The sequence below is a fragment of the Nicotiana attenuata genome, unplaced genomic scaffold (genome assembly GCF_001879085.1).
Source record: "Nicotiana attenuata strain UT unplaced genomic scaffold, NIATTr2, whole genome shotgun sequence".
Classification (NCBI taxonomy): domain Eukaryota; kingdom Viridiplantae; phylum Streptophyta; class Magnoliopsida; order Solanales; family Solanaceae; genus Nicotiana; species Nicotiana attenuata.
The window spans coordinates 328,420-351,381 of record NW_017670473.1 but is presented as its reverse complement, the minus strand read 5'-3'; the positions used below and the strand labels follow the sequence as shown (position 1 = coordinate 351,381).

The following is a 22,962-nucleotide window of genomic DNA, read 5'->3' as shown; positions in this document are numbered from 1 at the left end:
AATAATTGGTGTCAAGTTTAGGGGATTTTTAAGGTATTTTGCCTATATTAAAGGGGGGGGGGGGGGGGGGAGGGAGTCTTTTAAGTACAGTAGAGAATAGTTTATTAAGCAAAAGCCGAAAAACTATTACGCCTTTCAACTCAATAAACAAAAAAAGAAAAGAAAAAGACAAACACTAGTAGTAGCAAATTTTAATAAGATTGTTAGGTATTTGTCACTTGCCATCTGAGCCATATATATAATTCCTTTCTTCCCCGTTATCTTCTGCAACAAATGTCCAGAGATGACGAAACTTCAAGCGGTATCTACATGTGTAATTAGGTCTGCGAAACCCATAGATAGAAACTCTCCTACCAAAAATATTCACTTAACTCCGTGGGATCTCCAACTCCTCACAGTAGATCCAATCCAAAAAGGACTACTTTTCCGAAAACCAAATCCACAGCAACATAGAGAGTTAGCAACATCATCAGAAATCATCAAATGCCTAAAAATCTCACTCTCTGATACTCTAAATTTTTTTCCTCTCCTTGCTGGCCGAGTTGCTGCTTGTAAAAACGGTGACAACACCTTATCTTTCTGTATTAATTGCAGCAATGAAGGAGTTGAATTCACTCATGCCACTGCATCAGGGTTGACTGTGGCTGATATCGTGCAGCCAACTTACGTGCCAAAGATTGTCAAATCTTTCTTTCCACTGAATGGAGTTCGCAACTACGAAGGTGTTTTAAATTTTGTGCATATATTATAACATCTAAAAGTTTAAGTTATAATAGAACATATTTTGATTTACATATTACTCTCCCCATCTAGTTTATGTAATTTTTTTCAAAAGTATGATGGTCAAACTAATTAATTATCCGGTATGACGTAGAATTTTTAAATTTTTTAAAATGAATTTACATATTTAAATAAAAAGGGCAGTCCGGTGCAATAAGCTCTCGCTATGCACAGGGTCTGAGGAATGGCTGGACCACAAGGGTCTAGTACATATTTAAATACTATATACAAATATTATAAATCACAAAGAAACATGATCAAAGAAAATCTTATACTTCCTCTTCCAGTTTATGTGAACCTATTTCCCTTTTGTACGTTCCAAAAAGAATGATCCCTTTCTAAATTTGATAACAATTTAGCTTAAAGTAACAATTTTACCCTTAATGAGAAGTTTTTATAACCACACAAATGCTCTGGGCCCCTTTTTGACTTGTTTTGGACCACAAATTTCAAAAGTATTTATTTTTTCTTAAACTCCGTGCCTAGTCAAGCAGGTTCACATAAATTGAAACGGAGGGAGTACGTAATTAAAAATATTTATAATTAAAAAATAGTTGCAACAAGAAAATCACAAATATTATAATTAAAAAATATTTGCAATAAACGTGATCAAAGAAAATCTTATTTTTGTCATAAGAGTACTTAATTATATACCTCAACACGGCTCTCATTTATCGGTCTGGTTCTCTTTCATGTTCCAAACACGTGGAAAATATATTTTGCTTTTCTAAATTCTTGGTGGGGTGTGATATTTGAATTCATGACCTCTATTTGCAGCCCTAATATCATTTTAAATTATGTGAATTATCTATTTAAAGTATTATAGACAAAGTATATGCTATTTATTTACTTATTACTGTATACCTAATTATGTTATGTTTCTAACAGGTGTTTCTAAACCTTTGTTGGCCGTGCAAGTCACTGAGCTAGTGGATGGATTCTTCATTGGATGCACTATCAATCATTGTGTAGCCGATGGGACTTCTTTCTGGCATTTCTTCAATTCTTGGTCCGAAATATCTCGAACTAGAAGTTCTAATCTTACAGTGAATAAACCGCCGGTCCTCGAACGTTGGTTTCCTAACTGTACTGCTTCCCCAATTCATGTCACTTCACCTAAAGAACATCTGTACGATGAATTTGATCCACCTCTGTTGGAAGAAAGAGTTTTCCATTTTAGCAAGGAGAAAATAGCTGAGCTCAAAGCCAAAGCCAACTCTGAGTTTGGAACTGACCAAAAGATTTGTATCTCTTCTTTACAAGCCGTTTTGGCTCATCTATGGCAATCTGTTATTCGTTGCCGTAGTGGTACAAACGCTGACGAAAAATTTAGTTTCAAAATACTTATAGGTGCAAGGCCAAGGCTTCAGCCGCCTTTACCTGAAGGCTATTTTGGAAATGCAGTCCATTTTGTGAACGTGACAACCACCGCCAGAGAGTTGCTAGAGAATAATTCGGGTGAGTGTCAGATGTACAGTATTCATATTGAAGCCACAATCTTATACACTCCTTCTGTTCCAAATTATATGATACACTTCAAATTTGGATAGTCACACCAGATTTTCTTTGACCAAATTTTTCATATGATTTTTAAATATTGTTATTTATAGTGCCTTTTCTGTAGTTCCAACTATGTATTTTTTTCCAAAAAACTTAAGGATCTATATTCGAAAGTTACAGTCAAAATTAAGGAGTTTGACTCTCGAAATTCAAACTATATCACATAATTAAATTGGGTCGGAGGACTAAATGTTATGTTTTGAATTAATTTTTTCAAAAATATTAGATTGCCTAGAAATTAAATTCTGAATTCATTTCTGATTCAGGTTGGGCAGCTTTGCAAATGAATAAGGTTGTAGCCATGCAAACCCACGAAGAAATTATGAACTTTTACCAAAGTTGGATGAAAAATCCAAAGATAGTGAAAAAGAGTGAGGTGGTGACTAATAGCTTGATTGCTAGCAGCTCGCCGCGTTTCGACGTGTACGGCAATGATTTTGGATGGGGGAGACCAATTGCTGTGAGAAGTGGGGCTGGAAACAAACATGATGGGAAAATAACAATTTTTAGTGGTTTGGAAGAAGGAAATATTGACATTGAAGCTTGTTTGACCCCTGAAACTCTGCATGCTATGGGAGAAGATGCAAAATTCATGGGAGCTGTTACCGTTTGAAATTTGTACACGACAATAGTTGAGTGTACAATTAATTTATGGAGATTAATATTGCTTCACAAAAGCACGGGGAATAAATTCCATATATGTAACATGTGTGTCACATCTTTTATCTATCTATATTATCTATACTATATTAAAAGCACGAAAGCCCTTAGCAAAATATCGTTCATCTTTTTTACCCTTTGTAAATACACTTTATATTGGATAAATTGTAAATACAAATAAAATACTTTTTGAAAAAAACAAAATTACCGTAGGAAAAGGAATAAGCAATTAAGAAGAGAGACAAAATGTAGGAAACTCCTTTAATTAGTATTCCTAATACTCTAACAAAGAGGCACAATATTTCGTAGGTTAAAAAGGAAAAGTAAGACTCATTAATTAATATCCTATTAAATTGGTCAAAACATTCGTAGTTAAAAAAGAATAAGAACATTAGTTAGTAATATATTAACTACGAACATTTTGATCTCAAGAAATAAAAAAAATTATTAAGTAAAAGATTTTAAAGTTCATCAGCAAAATTTTATATATAGAAAATTCATCATTTAATAACCATATTAAAGAGGTCAAAATTGTAGTACGTTAAGAAGGTCAAAATTGTAGTAGGTTAAGAACGGGGAAAAAAAGAATAAGACAATAGTTCGGATTAGTTAGTATCCTGATCTTTTATTTTTCATGAACACATTCTTTTAGTTTTCTATCTATCTATATTATATCTATACTATATTAAAAATACAGATATAATTAATTTCTATCTACCTTTTTTTGACCCCTTAATGATTTCGCATTAGACAAATTAATGAACTGAGTTATTATCTCAACAATTAGGAATTTAATTTAGGGCATTGAATTTGATCATTAAATCTTTCTTTATTTAAACTATGTAAAATTTCTAATATTTAAATACTAAAAATCAAGATTTTATTCTATATAAATCTCTTGCCTAATATTTTTGACTTTAAAAATCTTTCTAAAATATTTACCTAAGTTGTATCTATACTAACCAATCAATTTTCTCTTCGTCTCCTATTACACAGTGATTATGAAAGTCAAACCTCAAGGTTTATAAATGTATATCCCTCGCGAAACTAAGAAAGATAATAAGGAATATGAAGATTTGTCCAAATATGAAATAACTAATGTAATGTTAACAATGCTGATTTGTTAAGAATTTAAAAGAGAGATGGAGAGAAGTGGTTGACAAAAGTAAATAACTTCTACAAACACAAACACCTAAAACAAAATGCCAGATGCGTTTACCCTTTAAAAATAAAATTCTTATTGAACTACTATAATTATAGTTAAATATTTAAAATTTTGGATGACTTAATACTCAGAATTTGACAAAAAAATAAACTAATTTCTTTAATGTTAAAAACAAATAGTTGAATTTCTTAAACTAACTAAAAGCAAAAGAATTTAGTGTGATTCATTTTCTAATTAATCATATATAAAAAAAATATTTTTCAAGTTGATAAAATTTTTATAATGCATTAGTTTTATTACCATAAGAAAAATATCGGCGAAGAAAGAAATTAAAATAGAACAACATTGATTACATCATTATCATTAGATACAAAGTTGAAGCTATAAGGATGAAATATTTAGAAGTAAAATGTATTCTAAATGGTTTTTTTTTTTTTTTTTTTTTTTTTTTTTTTTTGCATTCGTTCAAAAGAATAACAACTCCCTATTTTGTTTTATTCATTATCTTTAATAAAATATTAAACTCAACATTAGTGAAGGCACAAGAGAAACAATAACAAGGCATCCAAAACTAAAGAGGATTTTTAATTCCTTTTAGCTTAGGACTCTTTGTATAGATAGGAAAACAAGATTGAAACTAATGTTTAAATGGATAGATCCAATTAAATTTGTTTAAAAAATAATAATAAAAATTTGAGCACTTTTATCTTTGAGATTCTTTTTTGTTCTACTCTTTTGGCTATAGAAGGTTATTTTGTGAGATTTCCTGTAGAATTTTTGACTTATATATATATATATATATATATATATATATATATATATATATATATATATTCTGCATGAATCCTCTTTCTTGGAAATATTCTTTTTAAAGAAACATATACGTATGAACTCTTGCATAATTAAATTTCTAGAAATAATCAACAATGTTGGCTCTTTTGACGTTTTTCAAAGTGAAAAAGGTCCTTCCTATTCTTCCTAAAGTTGAAGACTTCATACGTGCTGGTGTTGGGAATGAGATCTCTTCAATAACTTAATACTCTGGCGCTTTAATTTTCTATTTTATTAGTGAAGTTAATTTAAATTATTTTTATATTCATTAAAATACACACTATTGATATTATGCAGAATCCTGACGGTTATATATGTAAGAAATTCCAGATTTCAACAACTTACCAGCAAGAAATAAATTTAGATGTACTATTTTGCACTCAGTAAACTTTTAATAAAAGATTGATTTTCTAATGACAATGAGCTTAAGAAAAATTCTTGAGCGTTGGCGGATTATATGTTCTTACTGAAATTAAAAAGGAAGTATGATAACTTGTGAAATTCAAGTAATAAAATCATAATGTTGGAATGAATTTTAAGTTGGATATATTGACTGAGATGATCGAGGACTTCTATGGGTAGAGTTTCTTCCTTTATATTAGATATGTTAAATATGATCAACAATTATCATTCTCAAACTTATACTTTTTTCTATTATAACACAAACACGAAGTTTTAATATAATAATTACATAACTTTTTAAAAATTTATATCCATTGAGATGAGGTACACGCGCAAAGCGCGTAGCCTAACACTAGTATTATATTAAATGTGGAAAGGTCTTAAGTTAAAAGTTGAATTACACAAATATCCTTCAAAATTTGCTGACCATTTTGTCCTTCACCAAAATAGGAATTACCTCCTGCTCAATGTTTAAGTACTAACCAACAAAAAAAAAAGTACTAACCAACATGACTCTTCATTGCTATAATAAAAAAAAATTGAAGAATTTGTGTCAAAAATAGAGCAATTTTGCAACTTAGAGCTTCAAGCTCGATAGGTCCTTCAATGGTGGAAGGTTCTAGATTGACGAAGAAGAAGGAGAATGAAACATTTGGTAAAATAATTGTGTGTATTGCTCAATCTCTGTAGAGGAGTATATACAGAGGTGCTTCTCCACTAACTTCACTAACTAACATTTAACTTACCAATGGGCTACTGACACGTGTCACTCCTAACTAACCACCGAACTAACTAATCTAACTATTAACAACTATCACCTATCACTATAAGAGGGAAAGAATTAATACAATACAAATACAAATCATAATACTCCCCTTCAAGCTGAAGGGTGCAAAATATTTGATCGCTGCCAACTCGACACTACACCAAGGTAGGAAGAGCGGATCGCAATAGCTTTTACCCGAATAGTGGTCAGGATCGATTTTCACAGGGAGCTAGAAGTGGAGTTGGATTTTCTGTCTAGTCTAGAGATGTGTTTGTGCTCCCAATGTCACTTCAGACATTCTTGGTTTTTGATTTTATAACTACTATGATAAAACTAATGATTTACGCTAAATTATGCTACTAGAATATTGCAAAGTTGTATCTAATGGGAAGGAAGGCACTAGGGTCGTGGCATTACCTAGGTGGTTAATTGACGGGTAGATGTTACTAAGGATAGATTGACATATTTGGGGCTTATGCTATAACCGTTGCACAATTGTACCCACTCTCACACCTCTCGGTAGAGAAAGTAATTTTGCCCAATTGACTCTCTCGAGACCAATTGGGTAGGCCAATTTGATCAAGCAACTGGGGTTCAAGTAGGGTGATTACTCTCTCGAGATTTAACCCGTTAATTGGGACTATCATTTCTCATGAGTCCATCCCAATTCCATGTTGGGTCAATTTTGGGGTCATAGACTCTCTTTCTCAAGAAGCGTTAAACCCACTAAGCTTGAATCAATGTTTGCAATCACAAATTCTAAATTAAAACATAAAATCAACCCAAATAGCAAACACCCATAATCAATCTAACCCTAGATGGCAACACCCATCAATTACCCATACTAGGGTTGAGCCACAACCCTAGCTAATGGGTTTAGCTACTCATGCTAGATACAGAAATTGAAGAAATAGATGAAGAACTAAGCATATTAATTGATTAGTAAGAAGAAACTACAATAATCTATTGTTAATGAAGAGCAAAAGTGCCGAAAATGGCTACAAAAGTGAGTCTCCCTAGCGCAGCTAAGTCTGGAATATCAAAACTGACCTAAAAATGCTAAAATGTCCTATTTATACTAGGCTGGAAAAACTGGACAAAAATACCCCTACGGGGTCAGTGCGGGCCGCGCAAAACGGACCGCGGCCGCACTGGCTCTTGGGCTTCTCATTTCTGCTTCTTTGAAGTGGGGACCGCGGACCGCGTGGAAGTGCACCGCGGCCGTAGTGGAAGTTGGCGCGGCCGCATAAAAACGAGCGCGGGCCGCATTGCTTGGAATTGGCAAAATGTGAGCTTTCTGAATCTCCGCTCCGCGGACCGCACAAAAGAGTAGCACGACCGCGGAGCCTCCAGCTTGAAAATGCCAACTCTCTGAACCTCCTAGTGCGGCCGCATTCACCTTTGCGCGGTCCGCACTAGGTTCTCTTTTCCTCAATTTACTTAGTCTTTGACACTTGAGCAAGTTTCACTCCTTTTTGAGCCGATCTTTGACATTCGTCGCTTTGTCGATCAAACCTGCAATCAAGCATAACTTGTGAGCATTTTGAGACTATTTTGTAGCAATTTATAACCAAAGCATAGGCAAGTAGGGGCATAAAACATGTTAAAATCCCGACTTATCAACTCCCCCAAACTTAAACCTTTGCTTGTCCTCAAGCAGACAAAATAAGACCCACCCCTTAAAGGACAATCCAAGTAATTCCAGCTATCCTAAAGTAACCTCAACAAGCATCAATTGGGACTAACAATTGCCCTCAACACAAAGGGATCATTAACAACATTTAAACCTTGAAAACTGTGGATCAAGTGTGACACAAGAACATCAAGGATTGACTCATTACATCAAAGAACTCTCTCAATTACTTTAGTTGCTGTGGAACCCAAACTCATACATCCTCAACTCTCCCTAAGCAAACCTCACCTTTTAGAGTATAAGCACACAAACCGAGGTTAATGGGAGTTCGCTCGTCTCTCTCAAGGAAATGTCACAAGTCCGGCTCTAAGTACCATATGCTTGACCCTCATGTAAGTATCCACTAATGCGAGCGTCATCCAACTCAAGATCATATAGGGCTTTTGTGGAGTCAATGTAAAGGCTTTTGGGTAAGGGTAGGATATATTTTTGTTCAAGTGGGTTCAACCTTCCCTTGAGCACTTCTTTTGATTCATTTGGCACAATTCACTTGACTCTTTGAGTCATTTCACCTCTTCCAAGGGGTTAGAGAGACACATTGTCACTCTTTCTTATGCAATTCAAAATATTTCTCCCTTTTCTACTTTTTCCACACCTTTTTCACTTTTGTTTTCCTTGAATCCCTTTTATTCTTGTTCACATTTGGCTGTCTTTTTGTCTTTTTTTTTTCTTTCTTTTTCATTGCCTTCCTTTTCTTTTGCTTTGGTACCTTTTACCCCTTTGTTTCCTTTCTTGTCTCTCCCCCCAAACTTAGACTTTGCTATTACTCAAGGGAAGATGTGGGTGCCAAGAGAGGGTAGAATTTAGAACGGGTATAGGCTTGTAGCATTGGTTCTTGAAAGAAGAAGGTTTAAGGCTCAAAAGGGGTTAGCTAGGGATTATCTCATAGGTAGGCTATGGAATTGTTTAACTTATCATTTGGATCAAGGAGAGCCTATAATCACTTCTCGAGTCAAACTTCACTCAAAATTTTGCCTCAACAAACATTCAGGGCAAGTTCTAGACCATTGGCTCGGGACTTGGACTCATAATTCAATTTCTCACCACACACACTCAAGGATTGCTAAAGACATAGAGTCGAGGGCCCACAACAACCTTAGATACGATTGAGCACACAATAGTCCCGAAAGACCACATGATGTTTGTTTGGTCAGCTCAAGAGTCTCAAGGTCACTACTTTCACCATCCTAAACACAACCACTTGTCTTTGACCATGGGATCAAAGGCAAATGTGTTAGGCCCAAGTGAAGCTATGCTTGAAGTACCCTTAACTAAAAACTACTAAAAACAAAAGAAAAAGCAAAAACGGACTCAAACCCTTAAGAAGGTTGTCACGACATCCATCATCGGGAAGAGCCACCCGGTTCACATAATACTCCACCCTTGGAAAGAACCGTGGCATTAAGAAAACCAAGGGCTTATTGAAAATGCCAAAAACAAAACAAAGGACTGCGAGCCTAACTACGAAGCTAAAAACAAAAAATTTTTACGAAAATACGAAAATAGAGAATAGAATGAATATTTACAATAGGGGCTTAGAATATACAATGGGGGGTGAATATGTACAAAATGTAACTTTATATATAGACCAAAGAGAGAATAAAAAGTACGATAAAAGTAGCTAAATGTAAAGTTATATACAGACCAAAATAGAAAATCACAGAAACATAAACTAAGTCAAATATATACAGTCATCCAGATAAAACAAAAAAAGTAGGGCGCACCCCACGAATAAAAGCTGGCATTGTCCCCAATGCCAACTATCAAAATAAGCATCAAAAAGTCACAAGAAAGGATATAGGGGCTCCCTAAGCCTGGTCCGTCTGCATGGGATCATCAGTGGTCCCCAAGTCCTATGTATGTGCGGGAACCTTAGACTGGTTCCCGATCTCCTGCTGCTGAGACTGGGGCCTATTCCTGGACCGGCTGGATGTCAGGTGCATCATGTGGCAACTGGAGGAGGCCTCCTGTGGGGCTTCCACCTCAATAACTGCATCAGCTGTACTGGGGAGCTTCCTCTTCTTCCTTGGCTAACTGGGTGCCTGCTCCTGCTGTGGCTCTGCTACTGGTGCTGCTGGGGCTGGGGCTGGGTCCCCGAATAGCAAGTCTAGAGGCATCTGGTCTGCCAATAGCTTGTCAACATCTGTCCTGAGCTGTTTCACAGACTCCTTGGAAGCCCGTGATCTCCTCATCTTCTTGTGCTCCTTGGAAAGCTCCTTCAGAGCCTTGCTATGTGACTCCACTGCTGTAGACAAAGTAGTATGTGTCTTCATAATCTTTTCCTGGTTCTCCAGGAGCTTCTTCAAAGTGTCCTCAATGGACTGAGGAATCTGAGCTGGCTGAGGTGCTGACTGGGTCTCAATGGTGGAAGACAATGTAGACAACTTGGATGTCGCAGCTGACATCCAGTTATTCAAACTGGCCAATGTCTGGCTCAACTGATGGGCAGTGAAAGGATGAGCCCGGGAAGATGGAACCCTCGGGCCAGCTGAAGTACTGGGACTAGCAGCAGAGGAAGGTCCTGGAGGCAAGTCCTCAACTGTAGTGGTAGCAGGCATAGTGGAAGGCTCGGTAGAAGGCTCTACCGCAACTGGCTCCTCAGACTGGCCAGTTGGGGCAGAGGCAGATGGCTGGTAGCTCTTGTGTTTTGGGTTGTCCGGACCCTGCATACTGTACCAAGAGTAAGGAGCCACAGGCTTGGTCTTGACATCATATCTCTTCTTCTCCACCTCCAGGTCCCGGAAATACATTGAAAGGGTGTTGGGAAAAGGGTAATTTCGGTCATGCTCCTGCCCCCAGCAGAAATCACACGGGACATCACATTGCCCACATTGATAGGGTACCCGGCCATAATAGATGCAACAAGAACAGCCCGGGTAAGTGGAATAGTCTGATCGTGGGTAGAAGGGTCAAGCCGACTGCGCAAAAAAGTCAACCACCCCCGAGCCTCAAAGTTGAAGGTCTTCCGGTATATTTTTCTCCCTGCCTGCAACCACCCTGGAACAGTACCTGGGATTGCCAAGTACTGGGCTAACCAAGGACGGACTTCCTCACCCATCTCTAACTTGACCAGATATAAAGACTCATCATCATCCCTGAACCCCAAATACTCATTCAGAGAATTTCCATCAAACAACACTGTTTTGTCTCTAACTTTGGTCACCTTAGTATCCTTGACGATGTGGGCCACATTAGAGTAGAATTCCCTGACCATGTGCTCATTTGCATCGATGNGAAAAGGAGTACAGGGCCCGAATAGGGGCATTGGAAAAATAGGTTCAGGATCTCCGGTTTGAAAACAGCTTGCAAGTCGTAGCCGATGAAGGTGACAAAAAGAAACTGACCCAAGAGAATGAAGCTCTCAAGGCTCAAATCCAACAAATGAAAATAGCTGCTAAAAATCAAGAAAGAAGTCGGTCCGATGAGAGGTTGATAAAAGGGCTGAAGAAGCAAGTCTTAGAATGTCAGGGGGAATTGGAGAAATCCGAGGGGAACATGGCAAGACTTCGAGCACAATGGGCAAAGAAGACTGAGGAAAGAGCCCAGTTTGTACAACAAATAAAGAGAAACTACGAGGGAACCATTGGTAACATGAAAAGAAAAATGAATACTCTTGAAGAAAAGGCAGTTCGACGGGACAAAGAATTTCAGGCCGAGAGGGAACAATGCTATGGGTTAATCGCGGAGATGGAAAAGGAAATAAAATTGTTACAAGACCTTCACTTCCAGGATTCTCAGGTGCTAGAGGCTCGTACCCAACAGATAAGTCGACTACTCCAAGAAAAGGGCCAAACAGAATCAGAATCATTGCCAACTATATTGTCATGAAGTGTCAGGCCAGTGAGAGGATGGGTCGTACCACGTTATTTGCCTCAGTGATGATATTTGTTCGCCAGGTCATGAATCATTTAGATCAGTTGCAAAAGGGTCTCGCACGCAGGCCCGCGGCGATGCCGAATGATGCCCCGCGGGCCCCAGGATTTGAAGCTTTGATGTATTCTTAGTTAATCGAGTCTGTATTTTTGCTTTTGAGTCTGCTTTTTGTAATTTCCTTTTTTCAAAAGAAAAACAAATAGTCTAGTAGCTTTGTAATCGCAGTTGTTATTAATGAAAATTGAAAATCCCAAAATTTGTTTTCTTACTTTTTGCATTTATTTACAAGAACTACGCTTGGTCTGATTCATGCGGGGCCATGATACATAGGCAATCTACATAAGATTTGACCGTAATCCTAAGAAAAAGAGAAAAAGAGAAACGCGAGGGAAATAAATGAAAGAAAAATAAGAGAGAAAAAAAGAAATGCAAAAGAAGAAAATAAGACGTTGAGAGAAAAACCATGGCCAAAGAAAAGAAAAAGCAAAAAATGAAAACAAAGAGAGATGAGGAAAAGAAAATGAGAGAAAAACAAAAAGAGAAAGAAAAGCGAAGGGAACAAAAGAAAAGCCGGGATGACGCATGCAACCGAAGCAAACATGTAGATATTCATTTAACTGTATAGGTGCATCACATTCCAATGTGCAGTTACCTATCTGTTATTTGTTCACACTAATCGTTGTTGCTGTCAATCCCAGCTTAGCTTTTAGAAACGGTGGTTGGTTGTGGTACGCTGGAATCACATCAATACTTCACCAGATCAAGAGGTAGCATAGAAATGGCTACCGATATGACCCTGCCTGCAATTCCCATATTCGAAGACAGCCCCATCTCGGGGGTCCCGGCCTCTGAGTCCCTTACAGCTGAAGAAGATCGGGTATTGCGCCTGCGACTCATGGAAATGTGGGATGCTTGGAACAATGGAAAGGAACCCCCAAGCACCATCCCTGGATTCCCGGAGCTATTTCCTAGATCTGGAGGTGCTACTACTGTCCCCATTAGCCACCCAAACACTCCTTTGGGGCAACCTACCATAACTGCTCACTTCCTAGGAACACCTTCTGAGGTTTGCCCCCAGGTGTTCCCATCTGGAGCTGCTCCCAACATCTTCACGGCTCCACCCTGCTCCGCAACCACACAACCATCACTACCCAAGCATGCTTTCGATCCCTCGGTTTTCACATTCCAAAATCCCGTCTTTCACATTCCAAAAGACATGGGTTGCCTCCCAAGAAGCGCCTGATTTAACGTCGCGGCACGACGCGGCTTACCAACACATCATTTTAAATGTACCATAGTCACCACGTGGCTATCATCAATCTTCCCAAGATAATGCTTCACACGATGTCCATTGACTCTGAATATTTCACCATTCTTGTTCCTTAGATCAAGAGCACCAAATGGGGTCACGAACATAACTTCAAATGGCCCACTCCACTTTGATTTGAGCTTTCCCGGAAACAGACGTAACCGGGAGTTGAAAAGAAGAACCATATCACCAATTTTGAATTCCTTGTCCCGAGCATATTTGTCGTGAAGATACTTCATCTTGTCCTTATACAAGGACGAGCTGGAGTAGGCATCAAATCTGAACTCATCAAGCTCATTAAGTTGCTCAACATGGAGATTCGCTGCAACATCCCATTCCAAGTTCAACTTTCTCAAGGCCCACATAGCTTTGTGCTCCAATTCCACCGGAAGATGGCAAGCTTTCCCAAACACCAACCGGTACGGGGACATACCAATTGGGGTCTTGTAAGCCGTCCGGTACGCCCATAAGGCGTCATCCAACTTTTTCGACCAATCGGTCCTATTAGCATTGACCGTCTTGGACAAGATACTCTTTATTTCTCGGTTGGAGACTTCCACTTGACCACTAGCTTGAGGATGATAGGGGGTGGTCACTTTGTGATTTACTCCATACTTGGCAAGCAATGAGTTGAAAGCCTTGTTGCAAAAGTGAGACCCCCATCACTAATGATAGCACGAGGGGTGCCAAACCTTCTGAAGATACTCTTTTTCAAGAAAGCCACAACACTCCGGGCTTCATTGTTGGGTAGAGCCACGACGTCAACCCACTTTGAGACATAGTCTACCACCACGAGAATATAAGTGTTCCCACAAGAGCTCACGAAAGGACCCATGAAATCGATGCCCCAAACATCAAAAATATCCACCTCGAGAATCGTATTGAGAGGCATCTCATCCCTTTTTGAAATGTCGCCGGCTCTTTGGCATGCATCACATCTCTTTACCAAATCACTAGCATCCTTAAACAAAGTCGGCCAATAAAAACTGCAACTCAAGACCTTTGAAGCCGTCCTCACCCCTCCATAATGGCCACCATAGGGGGGAGGAGTGACAAGCCTCCAATATGCTCAATTGTTCACCTTTCGGGACACATCTTCTAATCACACCATCCGTGCAAATTTTAAACAAGTACGGATCATCCCAATAAAAATCCAAACTATCCCGCTTGAGTTTCTTCTTTTGGTTGGAAGAGAGCTCACAAGGGACAATTCCAGTCACAATGAAGTTGGCGATGTCCGCGAACCATGGCATGTCACACATTGACACGGAAAGAAGTTGCTCGTCGAGGAATGTATCATTTATCTCAAGGCCGTCACATGGCCTCCCTTCTTCCTCCTACCGGGACAAATGGCCTCCCTTCTTCCTCCTACCGGGACAAATGGTCCGCAACTTGGTTCTCACTTCCCTTCCGGTCCACTATTTCTAAGTCAAATTCTTGAAGAAGTAACACCCATCTCATCAATCTTGCCTTGGAATCCTTCTTGGTCATCAAATACCTAAGGGCGACATGGTCCGTGTGCACAATCACCTTGGCCCCCATAAGATATGGTCTAAATTTCTCCATGGAAAATACAATGGCCAATAGCTCCTTCTCCATCACCGTGTAATTCCGTTGAGCTTCATTCATAGTCTTACTTGCATAATACACGGGATGGAACATTTTGTTAACCCGTTGACCCAACACCGCCCCCACTGCAACATCACTAGCATCACACATTAGTTCAAAGGGTAAACTCCAATTAGGTGCGGTTATGATAGGGCTAGTGGTCAACTTGTGCTCTAAAAGTTCAAAGGCCTCCATGCATTTTTCATCAAAAACAAACTTGGCATCTTTCTCTAGCAATTTGCAAAGGGGATTCCCAACCTTCGAGAAGTCTTTGATAAACCGCCGGTAGAACCCGGCATGCCCAAGAAAACTCCTCACCCCTTTGACAGAAGTAGGGGGAGGGAGCCTTGAAATCACCTCGATCTTCGCCTTTTCTACCTCAATCCCATCCTTAGAAATCTTGTGACCCAACATTATACCTTCTTCAACCATAAAATGGCATGTTTCCCAATTGAGAACGAGGTTAGTTTCTTCACATCGGGCCAAGACTCTATCCAAATTTACCAAGCATTCTTCAAAGGAGTCACCAACCACACTAAAGTCATCCATAAAGACCTCCAATATGTCTTCCACCATGTCGGTGAAAATAGCCATCATGCAACGTTGGAAGGTCGCCGGAGCATTGCACAACCCGAATGGCATCTGGGAGAAAGCAAATGTACCATAGGGGCATGTAAAAGTGGTCTTCTCTTGGTCCTCCGGGGCAATTAAGATTTGATTGTAGCCCGAGTACCCATCCAAAAAGCAATAGAAAGCTCGCCCCGCAAGGCGATCAAGCATTTGATCGAGGAATGGCAAGGGGAAATGATCCTTGCGGGTCACCTTGTTGAGTTTCCGATAGTCCATACAAACTCTCCACCCGGTAATGGTCCGAGTGGGAATAAGCTCATTGTTGTCATTGGTCACCACTGTCATCCCTCCTTTCTTTGGCACACATTGGACCGGAGAAGTCCATGAGCTATCGGAAATTGGATAAACCACACCGGCATCAAGCCACTTGATAACCTCTTTCTTTACCACTTCTTGCATCGCCTCATTTAGTCTTCTTTGATGTTCAAGTGAAGGCCTTGCATCCTCCTCAAAGATGATTTTATGCATGCAAAATGCGGGGCTTATCCCCCGAATGTCCGCCAGAGTCCATCCTATTGCCCTTTTTCGCCTTTGAAGCACCTCCAAAGTGGCCTCAACCTGCAAGTTAGCAAGTCAAGAAGAAAGAATAACTGGAAGAGTTGAATTAGAGCCCAAAAATTCATACCTGAGGTGTGGAGGAAGTGGCTTCAACTCCAACACCGGTGGCTCCTCAATGGATGGCTTAGTTGGTGGAGTTTTGCGGTTTTCAAGATCCAAAGATAACTTTCTAGGCTCATATGAGTATGAACCCATACAATGCAATGCATTCACGCACTCAACTCTACTAGCATCATCATCGACATCCATGTTAAGAAGCACGACCTCAAGAGGATATTCAACATTTATCATGTAACTTGTGTCATCCACTATCACAGCTGTGACAATGTCCAAAAATGAACACACCTCCGTGCTATTGGGTTGTCTCATTGATTTGCAAACATGGAATACCACCTCTCATCTCCCACTCGGAACGTCAACTTACCCGCTTCAACATCAACCAATGCCTTCCCCGTTGCTAGGAAAGGTCTCCCAAGAATAATTGGGACTTCAAAGTCCACTTCACAATCCAATATGACAAAGTCGGCCGGCAATATGAATTTTTCCACCCGGACAAGTACGTCATCAATTATACCCAAAGGCCGCTTCATCGACCGGTCCGCCATTTGAAGTCTCATTGAGGTTGGCCTAGGTTGCCCAATTCCCAAAGTTTTGAAGACTGAATAAGGCATCAAATTAATGCTAGCCCTCAAGTCACAAAGGGCCTTAACAAACTCCGCACTACCGATAGTGCAAGGAATAGTAAAAGCTCCAGGGTCTTCCAGTTTCGGGGCCATAGAATGCACTATCGCACTGACTTGGTGAGTCATATTTATTGTTTCACAATCCATGGAACGCTTCTTTGTGACCAAATCCTTCATGAACTTTGCATAGCCCGGCATATGTTCAAGTGCCTCCACCAAAGGCACATTGATTGTAAGGCTTTTCATCATATCTATGAACTTTTTGAATTGATTGTCTCTCTTTTGCTTTGCTAAGCGCTGAGGATAAGGTGGAGGTGGTCTAGGCAAGGGTGCCTTGGCTTTTGGTACCACCGGTTCCGGCATGTCAATTATGTGCTCCCTAGACGGGTTCACTGCCTCTTGAGTTTCCACCTCGGCCTCATCAATATCTATCCTTACTTCATTGTTCACGTTTGTCTCAACCACATCTTCAACTATAAAAGGAATATCATTTTCTTGTAACCCAACATTATCATCCACAACTTGATTTTCTTTCGAGGCATGCACATCACCGCCTCTCCCACTTCGTGTTGTAACCGCCATCACATGAATGTTACCCCCTTCGGGTTCACTACCGTATCACTTGGTAGAGCACCCTTAGGTCAAGTATTCAACGATTGAGAGATTTGGCCAAATTGCACCTCCAAATTCCGAATAGAGGTATTGTGGCAAGCCAATTGAGCATCGGAGTCTTGGTTCTTCTTCATCATTTGTTCGAACATCATTTCTATTCTTCCCATATCACTACCCGAAGAACTAGACCCTTGAGATTGAAATGGAGGCGGATTGTTCGGTTGTTGATACATCGGGGGCCTTTGAAAACCTTGCCCCCGGTTGCCTTGATTTCCATTGTTTTCCACCCGCCTTGACCATTGTTGTTATTCCAATTATTATTGTTCCCGTTCCAATTGCCTTGATTGTTACCTTGGTTACCCCAATTGTTGTTTTGATTGTTGTTGTTCCAATTGCCACCTCCTTATTGTTGGTTGTTATTATTCCAACTACAGCCGCCTTGTTGATTGCCCCAATTTCCTTGGGGGCGCCATTCTTGATTCCCTTGATTTCCTCTATTCCCTTGGTAGTTATTGACATATTGACATTCCTCGCTTTGATCATCATAGCACTCATTCGAATAACCACCACCATCATTGTTGTTGTCAAATTGCTCACAATTACCTTGAGGTTGTTGTTGCCCTCTTTGCCTCCTTTTTAACAAAGAAACACCTTCCATTGCGTTGACTTGGCACGGATTTTGGACTTGTTGCAATTGCGCCTTCGCCAATTGATTCATAGTTGTTGTAAGCTCGGCAATAGCTTGGCCATGATCATTCAATTCCTTGTGCAAATGGATGACCGTGGGGTCACCTTGGGGTACATTTGCTCGGCTTTGCCATGCCGAAGAGGTGTTGGCCATTTTATCAAGTACATCACATGCCTCTTGGTAAGAAAGTTTCATAAAGTTCCCTCCGGCCAATTGGTTCACAATGCACTGATTCGTGGTGTTGATGCCCGGATAAAAAGTTTGTTGTATCATCGCCTCGGTCATGTCGTTATTAGGGCACTCCTTCACCATTGTTCTATATCTTTCCCATATATCGTGCAAAGGTTCCGTTGGCATTTTCTTGAAAGCTAGAATCTCATCCCGAAGAGCCGCCATATGACTTGGAGAAAAGAACTTGGCAATAAATTTGTCCGCCAATTCATCCCATGTGGTGATAGAATGATTGGGGAGCCTTTCTAACCAATCCAACACTTTACCCCGAAGAGAGAACGGGAAAAGCCTCAATCTCAATGCATCCTCTAACATGTTTGTTTGCTTGCTTCCCCAGCTTGTATCTATGAACCCCTTCAAGTGCTTGTATGCATTTTGATCGGAGGCGCCCGTAAAATATCCTCGTTGCTCGAGCAAGGTCAACATAGCATTTGTGATTTGAAAGTTCCCCGCCCGGATTCGGGGAGGAACAATGGCACTCGCATACCCTTAATTAGGGAGAACTCTTGGGACTACTCTTGGTGGTGGCGGAGGAGGGTCTGGAATAGGATTGTTGTCATTGGCCTGACAGCCTTCACGTGGAGTTTGAGGTACGGGAAGCTCATCATGATCAATATCTTCTACCTCCTCCCCCGCCATGGCATTGCCAAGAGGGTCATTAGCATTTAAAGCCATAGTACCTAAGTGATCGACACAAACAAAATTAGTAAACAAGAAGGAAAGAGAAGCAAAACACAAAACGTACTAAACAGATAGTCAACACCGTAAGCTCCCCGGCAACGGCGCAAAAAAAAGTTGATCGCTGCCAACTCGACAATACACCAAGGTAGGAAGAGCGGGTCGCAATAGCTTTTACCCGAATAGTGGTCACGATCGATTTCCACAGGGAGCTAGTAGTGGAGTTGGATTTTCTGTCTAGTCTAGAGATGTGTTTGTGCTCCTAATGTCACTTCAAACATTATTGGTTTTTGATTTTATAACTACTATGATAAAACTAATGATTTATGCTAAATTATGCTACTAGAATATTGCAAGTTGTATCTAATGGGAAGGAAGGCACTAGGGTTGTGGCATTACCTAGGTGGCTAATTGACGGGTAGATATTACTAAGGATAGATTGACATATTTGGAGCTTTTGCTATAACCGTTGCACAATTGTGCCCACTCTCACACCTCTCGGTAGAGAAAGTGATTTTGCCCAATTGACTCTCTCGAGACCAATTGGGTAGGCCAATTTGATCAAGCAACTAGGGTTCAAGTAGGGTGATTACTCTCTCGAGATTTAACCCGTTAATTGGGACTATCATTTCTCATGAGTCCATCCCAATTCCTTGTTGGATCAATTTTGGGGTCATGGACTCTCTTTCTCAAGAAGCGTTAAACCCACTAAGCTTGAATCAATGTTTGCAACCACGAATTCTAATTTAAAACATAAAATCAACCCAAATAGCAAACACCCATAATCAATCTAACCCTAGATAGCAACACCCATCAATTACCCACACTAGGGTTGAACCACAACCCTAGATAATGGGTTTAGCTACTCATGCTAGATACAGAAATTGAAGAAATAGATGAAGAACTAAGCATATTAATTGATTACTAAGAAGAAACTACAATAATCTATTGTTAATGAAGAGCAAAAGTGCCGAAAATGGCTACAAAAGTGAGTCTCCCGAGCGCAGCTAAGTCTGGAATATCAAAACTGACCTAAAAATGGTAAAATGTCCTATTTATACTAGGCTGGAAAAACTGGACAAAAATACTCCTACGGAGTCAGTGCGGGCCGCGCAAAACGGACCGCGGCCGCACTGGCTCTTGGACTTCTCATTTCTGCTTCTCTGAAGTTGGGGACCGCGGACCGCGTGGAAGTGCACCGCGGTGCGGTGGAAGTTGGCGCGGCCGCACAAAAACGAGTGCGGGCCGCATTTCTTGGAATTGGCAAAATGTGAGCTCTCTGAATTCCTCTCCGCGGACCGCACAAAAGAGTAGCGCGGCCGCGGAGCCTCCAGCTTGAAAATGCCAACTCTGTGAACCTCCTAGTGCGGTCGCATTCACCTTTGCGCGGTCCGCACTAGGTTCTCTTTTCCTCAATTTACTTAGTCTTTGACACTTGAGCAGGTTTCACTCCTTTTTGAGCCGATCTTTGACATTCGTCGCTTTGTCGATCAAACCTGCAATCAAGCACAACTTGTGAGCATTTTGAGACTATTTTGTAGCAATTTATAACCAAAGCATAGGCAAGTAGGGGCATAAAACATGTTAAAATCCCGACTTATCAATATTCAGCACACCAAGCTTGCCTAAGAGATGCAGGTGTTGAGCTTGACATAATCCTTTGGTGAGCAAGTCAGCAAGTTGATCTCGAGTATTCACATAGACTGGATTGACAATACCATCTTTGATCTTGTCTCGAATGAAATGGCAGTCAATTTCTATATGCTTTGTACGCTCATGGAAGATGTTGCCATTTGCATAGCAGACTTGCTGTCATTGAACAATGTAATTGGAGTCTGAATAGCCACACCTAGTTCCTTGAACAGGCCAAGTAACCAAGTAACCTCTGCTACAGTTGAAGCCATGCTTCTGTATTCAGCTTCAGCTGAACTTCTGGACACAGTTTGCTGGTTTTTTGACTTCCAAGACACCAAAGACTCTCCAAATTTGATGGCATAGCTTGTGACTGATATGCGAGTATTTGGGCAAGCTGCCCAATCTGAATCACACCTACAGCTTAATTCAACAGCAGTCCCATCTTTCAACCACACCCCTTGACCTGGAGCATTATCCAAGTATCTCACCACTCTAAGTGCAGCTTCCCAATGTGATCTCTTAGGATGTTGCATGAATTGACTTAATGTTTGAACATCATAGCTGATGTCTGGTCGTGTAATAGTAGCATACATAAGTTTCCCAATCAGCTTCTGGTACAAAGTAGGATCCTGCAATGTGACATCTCCCATCATGCTAGTGACCTTATCATATTCAATTGTAGTTAGTTTCAGATTGGTTTCCATAGGAGTGATTGCAGGTTTGGCTCCACTGAGGCCCATATCAGAGATGAGCTTTAGGAAATATTTTCTTTGGTTGAGTATGATGCCATACTTTGATATGAGAACCTCAATACCCAAGAAATATTTGAGTTCCCCCAAATCCTTTAGCTTGAACTTCTGATGGAGTACTTGCTTGGCGTTAAAGATCAAGTCTGCATTACTGCCTGTGATGACCAAGTCATTAACATAGACTAGAATGATTACTATGTCACCTTTTTTCTTCAAGGTGAATAGGGAATAGTCATGACTACTCTAAACAAATCCTACTTCTAGCAATGCTTATGTCAATTTAATGTTCCATTGTCTAGAGGCGTGTTTAAGCCCATATAGGAATTTGAGTAACTTGCAAACTTTCTGCTCCCCCTGTCTCCTAAAGCCTTCAGGTAGTTCCATGTACACTTCCTCATAAAGATCACCTTGCAAGAAAGCATTGTGTACATCCATTTGGTATAAATACCAACCTCTGGACACTTCTAGTGCTATCACATATCTGAATGTGACCATTTTTGCCACAGGGTAAAAAGTGTCACGGTAGTCAAGACCTTCCTGCTGGCTATACCCTTTGGCAACCAATCTAGTCTCCTTTCAACCTCTCTATTGGCATGATATTTAATGTTATATACCCACTTAGAGCCCACAGTGTTCTTTCCTGCAGGTAAATCAACAACTTCCCAGGTGTGGTTGTGCTGCAGTGCTTGGATTTCCTGTTGCATAGCCTCAATCCACCTAGTGTCTTTGACTGCTTGTCTGAAAATCTTTGGTTCCACCAAGCATGAAAATTTAGACAGTAACTGCAGTAAGTGGGGGTAACACCTTGTTATGAGAGATAATTTGCCAAGGGACATTTAGTGGAAGCCTTGTTTGGTGCTATATAATCCTTCATCCAAATGGGCTACGTTGATTCCCAATCAGATCTTCTGATAACTTGGTGGTGGTATTGTATCTGTTGCTTGTGGTGCCACTTCCTGCACTGTCTCTTCGTGTGATGTTACAGCCTATTCAGGTTCATCACCTGATGTCGCACCCCCTTTTTTCCTCGCGGAGATCGGGTTTCAACGTTTATTGGGAACAACTCATTCCCTTTTGGGAATTGGGTATGGAATTTGAAGAGTCGCCACCTAACGAATTTAAGGTGCGTTAGGGCACCTAAAGCAAGTAAGTAACTCATAAAAACCGGTTTGCATTACCAGAGATTGGGTAAGGGCTCGAAATAACCTTGAGGGGAAGGTGTTAGGAACCCCTCGAGGTCCACAACGGTGGGTCTCGGCTGAACTTAAATTAGGTGAATCAGTCTTAAGCAAACAAAGTAATTTAGACAAGCAGACATTTTGTTTAAAACAAGGGGTAAAGGGGGTCCTAGGTTTTTTAGCCTATAGGATCACTTCTGTGCAATGCTTGGTAATCGTCCCCAAGTTGGGGTGCTACACATAGCATTGGCGCACAGGTCATCATATCCTTTACTACCCGATTACCCTCCCCTTTAATGGTTGTATAAGCAGTTCTAATTTAAACATACCCTATGCGTGCATTACCCGTCCCTTACTTATAGTCCTGGAGGTATTTAGGACTTCTAGTTAAGGTGGATTTAGACCTTCCTATGTGCTTAAAAGGAGAAAATCTAAGCGACAAGCAAAAACAAATAGGACTGTCAGATAAAGGAACAATTAAAGGCTCATATTTACCTCCACAAATAAGCAAGCAACTGCACGTCTCAAATAGCAGTAGTTCAGACACTTTAAAAGTCCTATAGCAGGATATCTAGGTGAGCATAAAGCAGAACATATGCAGTGTTTTATTAAAGCGAAGCAGAAGGTACTTAATCAATTGCCAACTGATTTTTGGACTACCTAAATCTGGGCA

The 22,962-nt window shown here is 40.3% G+C and overlaps 1 protein-coding gene across 1 annotated transcript; it reads left to right on the top strand.

Annotated features, from left to right (window-relative positions):
• The first annotated feature begins 246 nt into the window (after positions 1 to 246).
• On the top strand, positions 247 to 3,045 carry LOC109239934 (uncharacterized acetyltransferase At3g50280-like). The gene is made up of 3 exons (XM_019406540.1): positions 247 to 722; positions 1,669 to 2,238; positions 2,607 to 3,045. The coding sequence occupies exons 1-3, from the start codon at positions 284 to 286 to the stop codon at positions 2,951 to 2,953; spliced, it is 1,356 nt and encodes a 451-aa protein (XP_019262085.1). The 5' UTR covers positions 247 to 283; the 3' UTR covers positions 2,954 to 3,045.
• Positions 3,046 to 22,962: the final 19,917 nt, after the last annotated feature.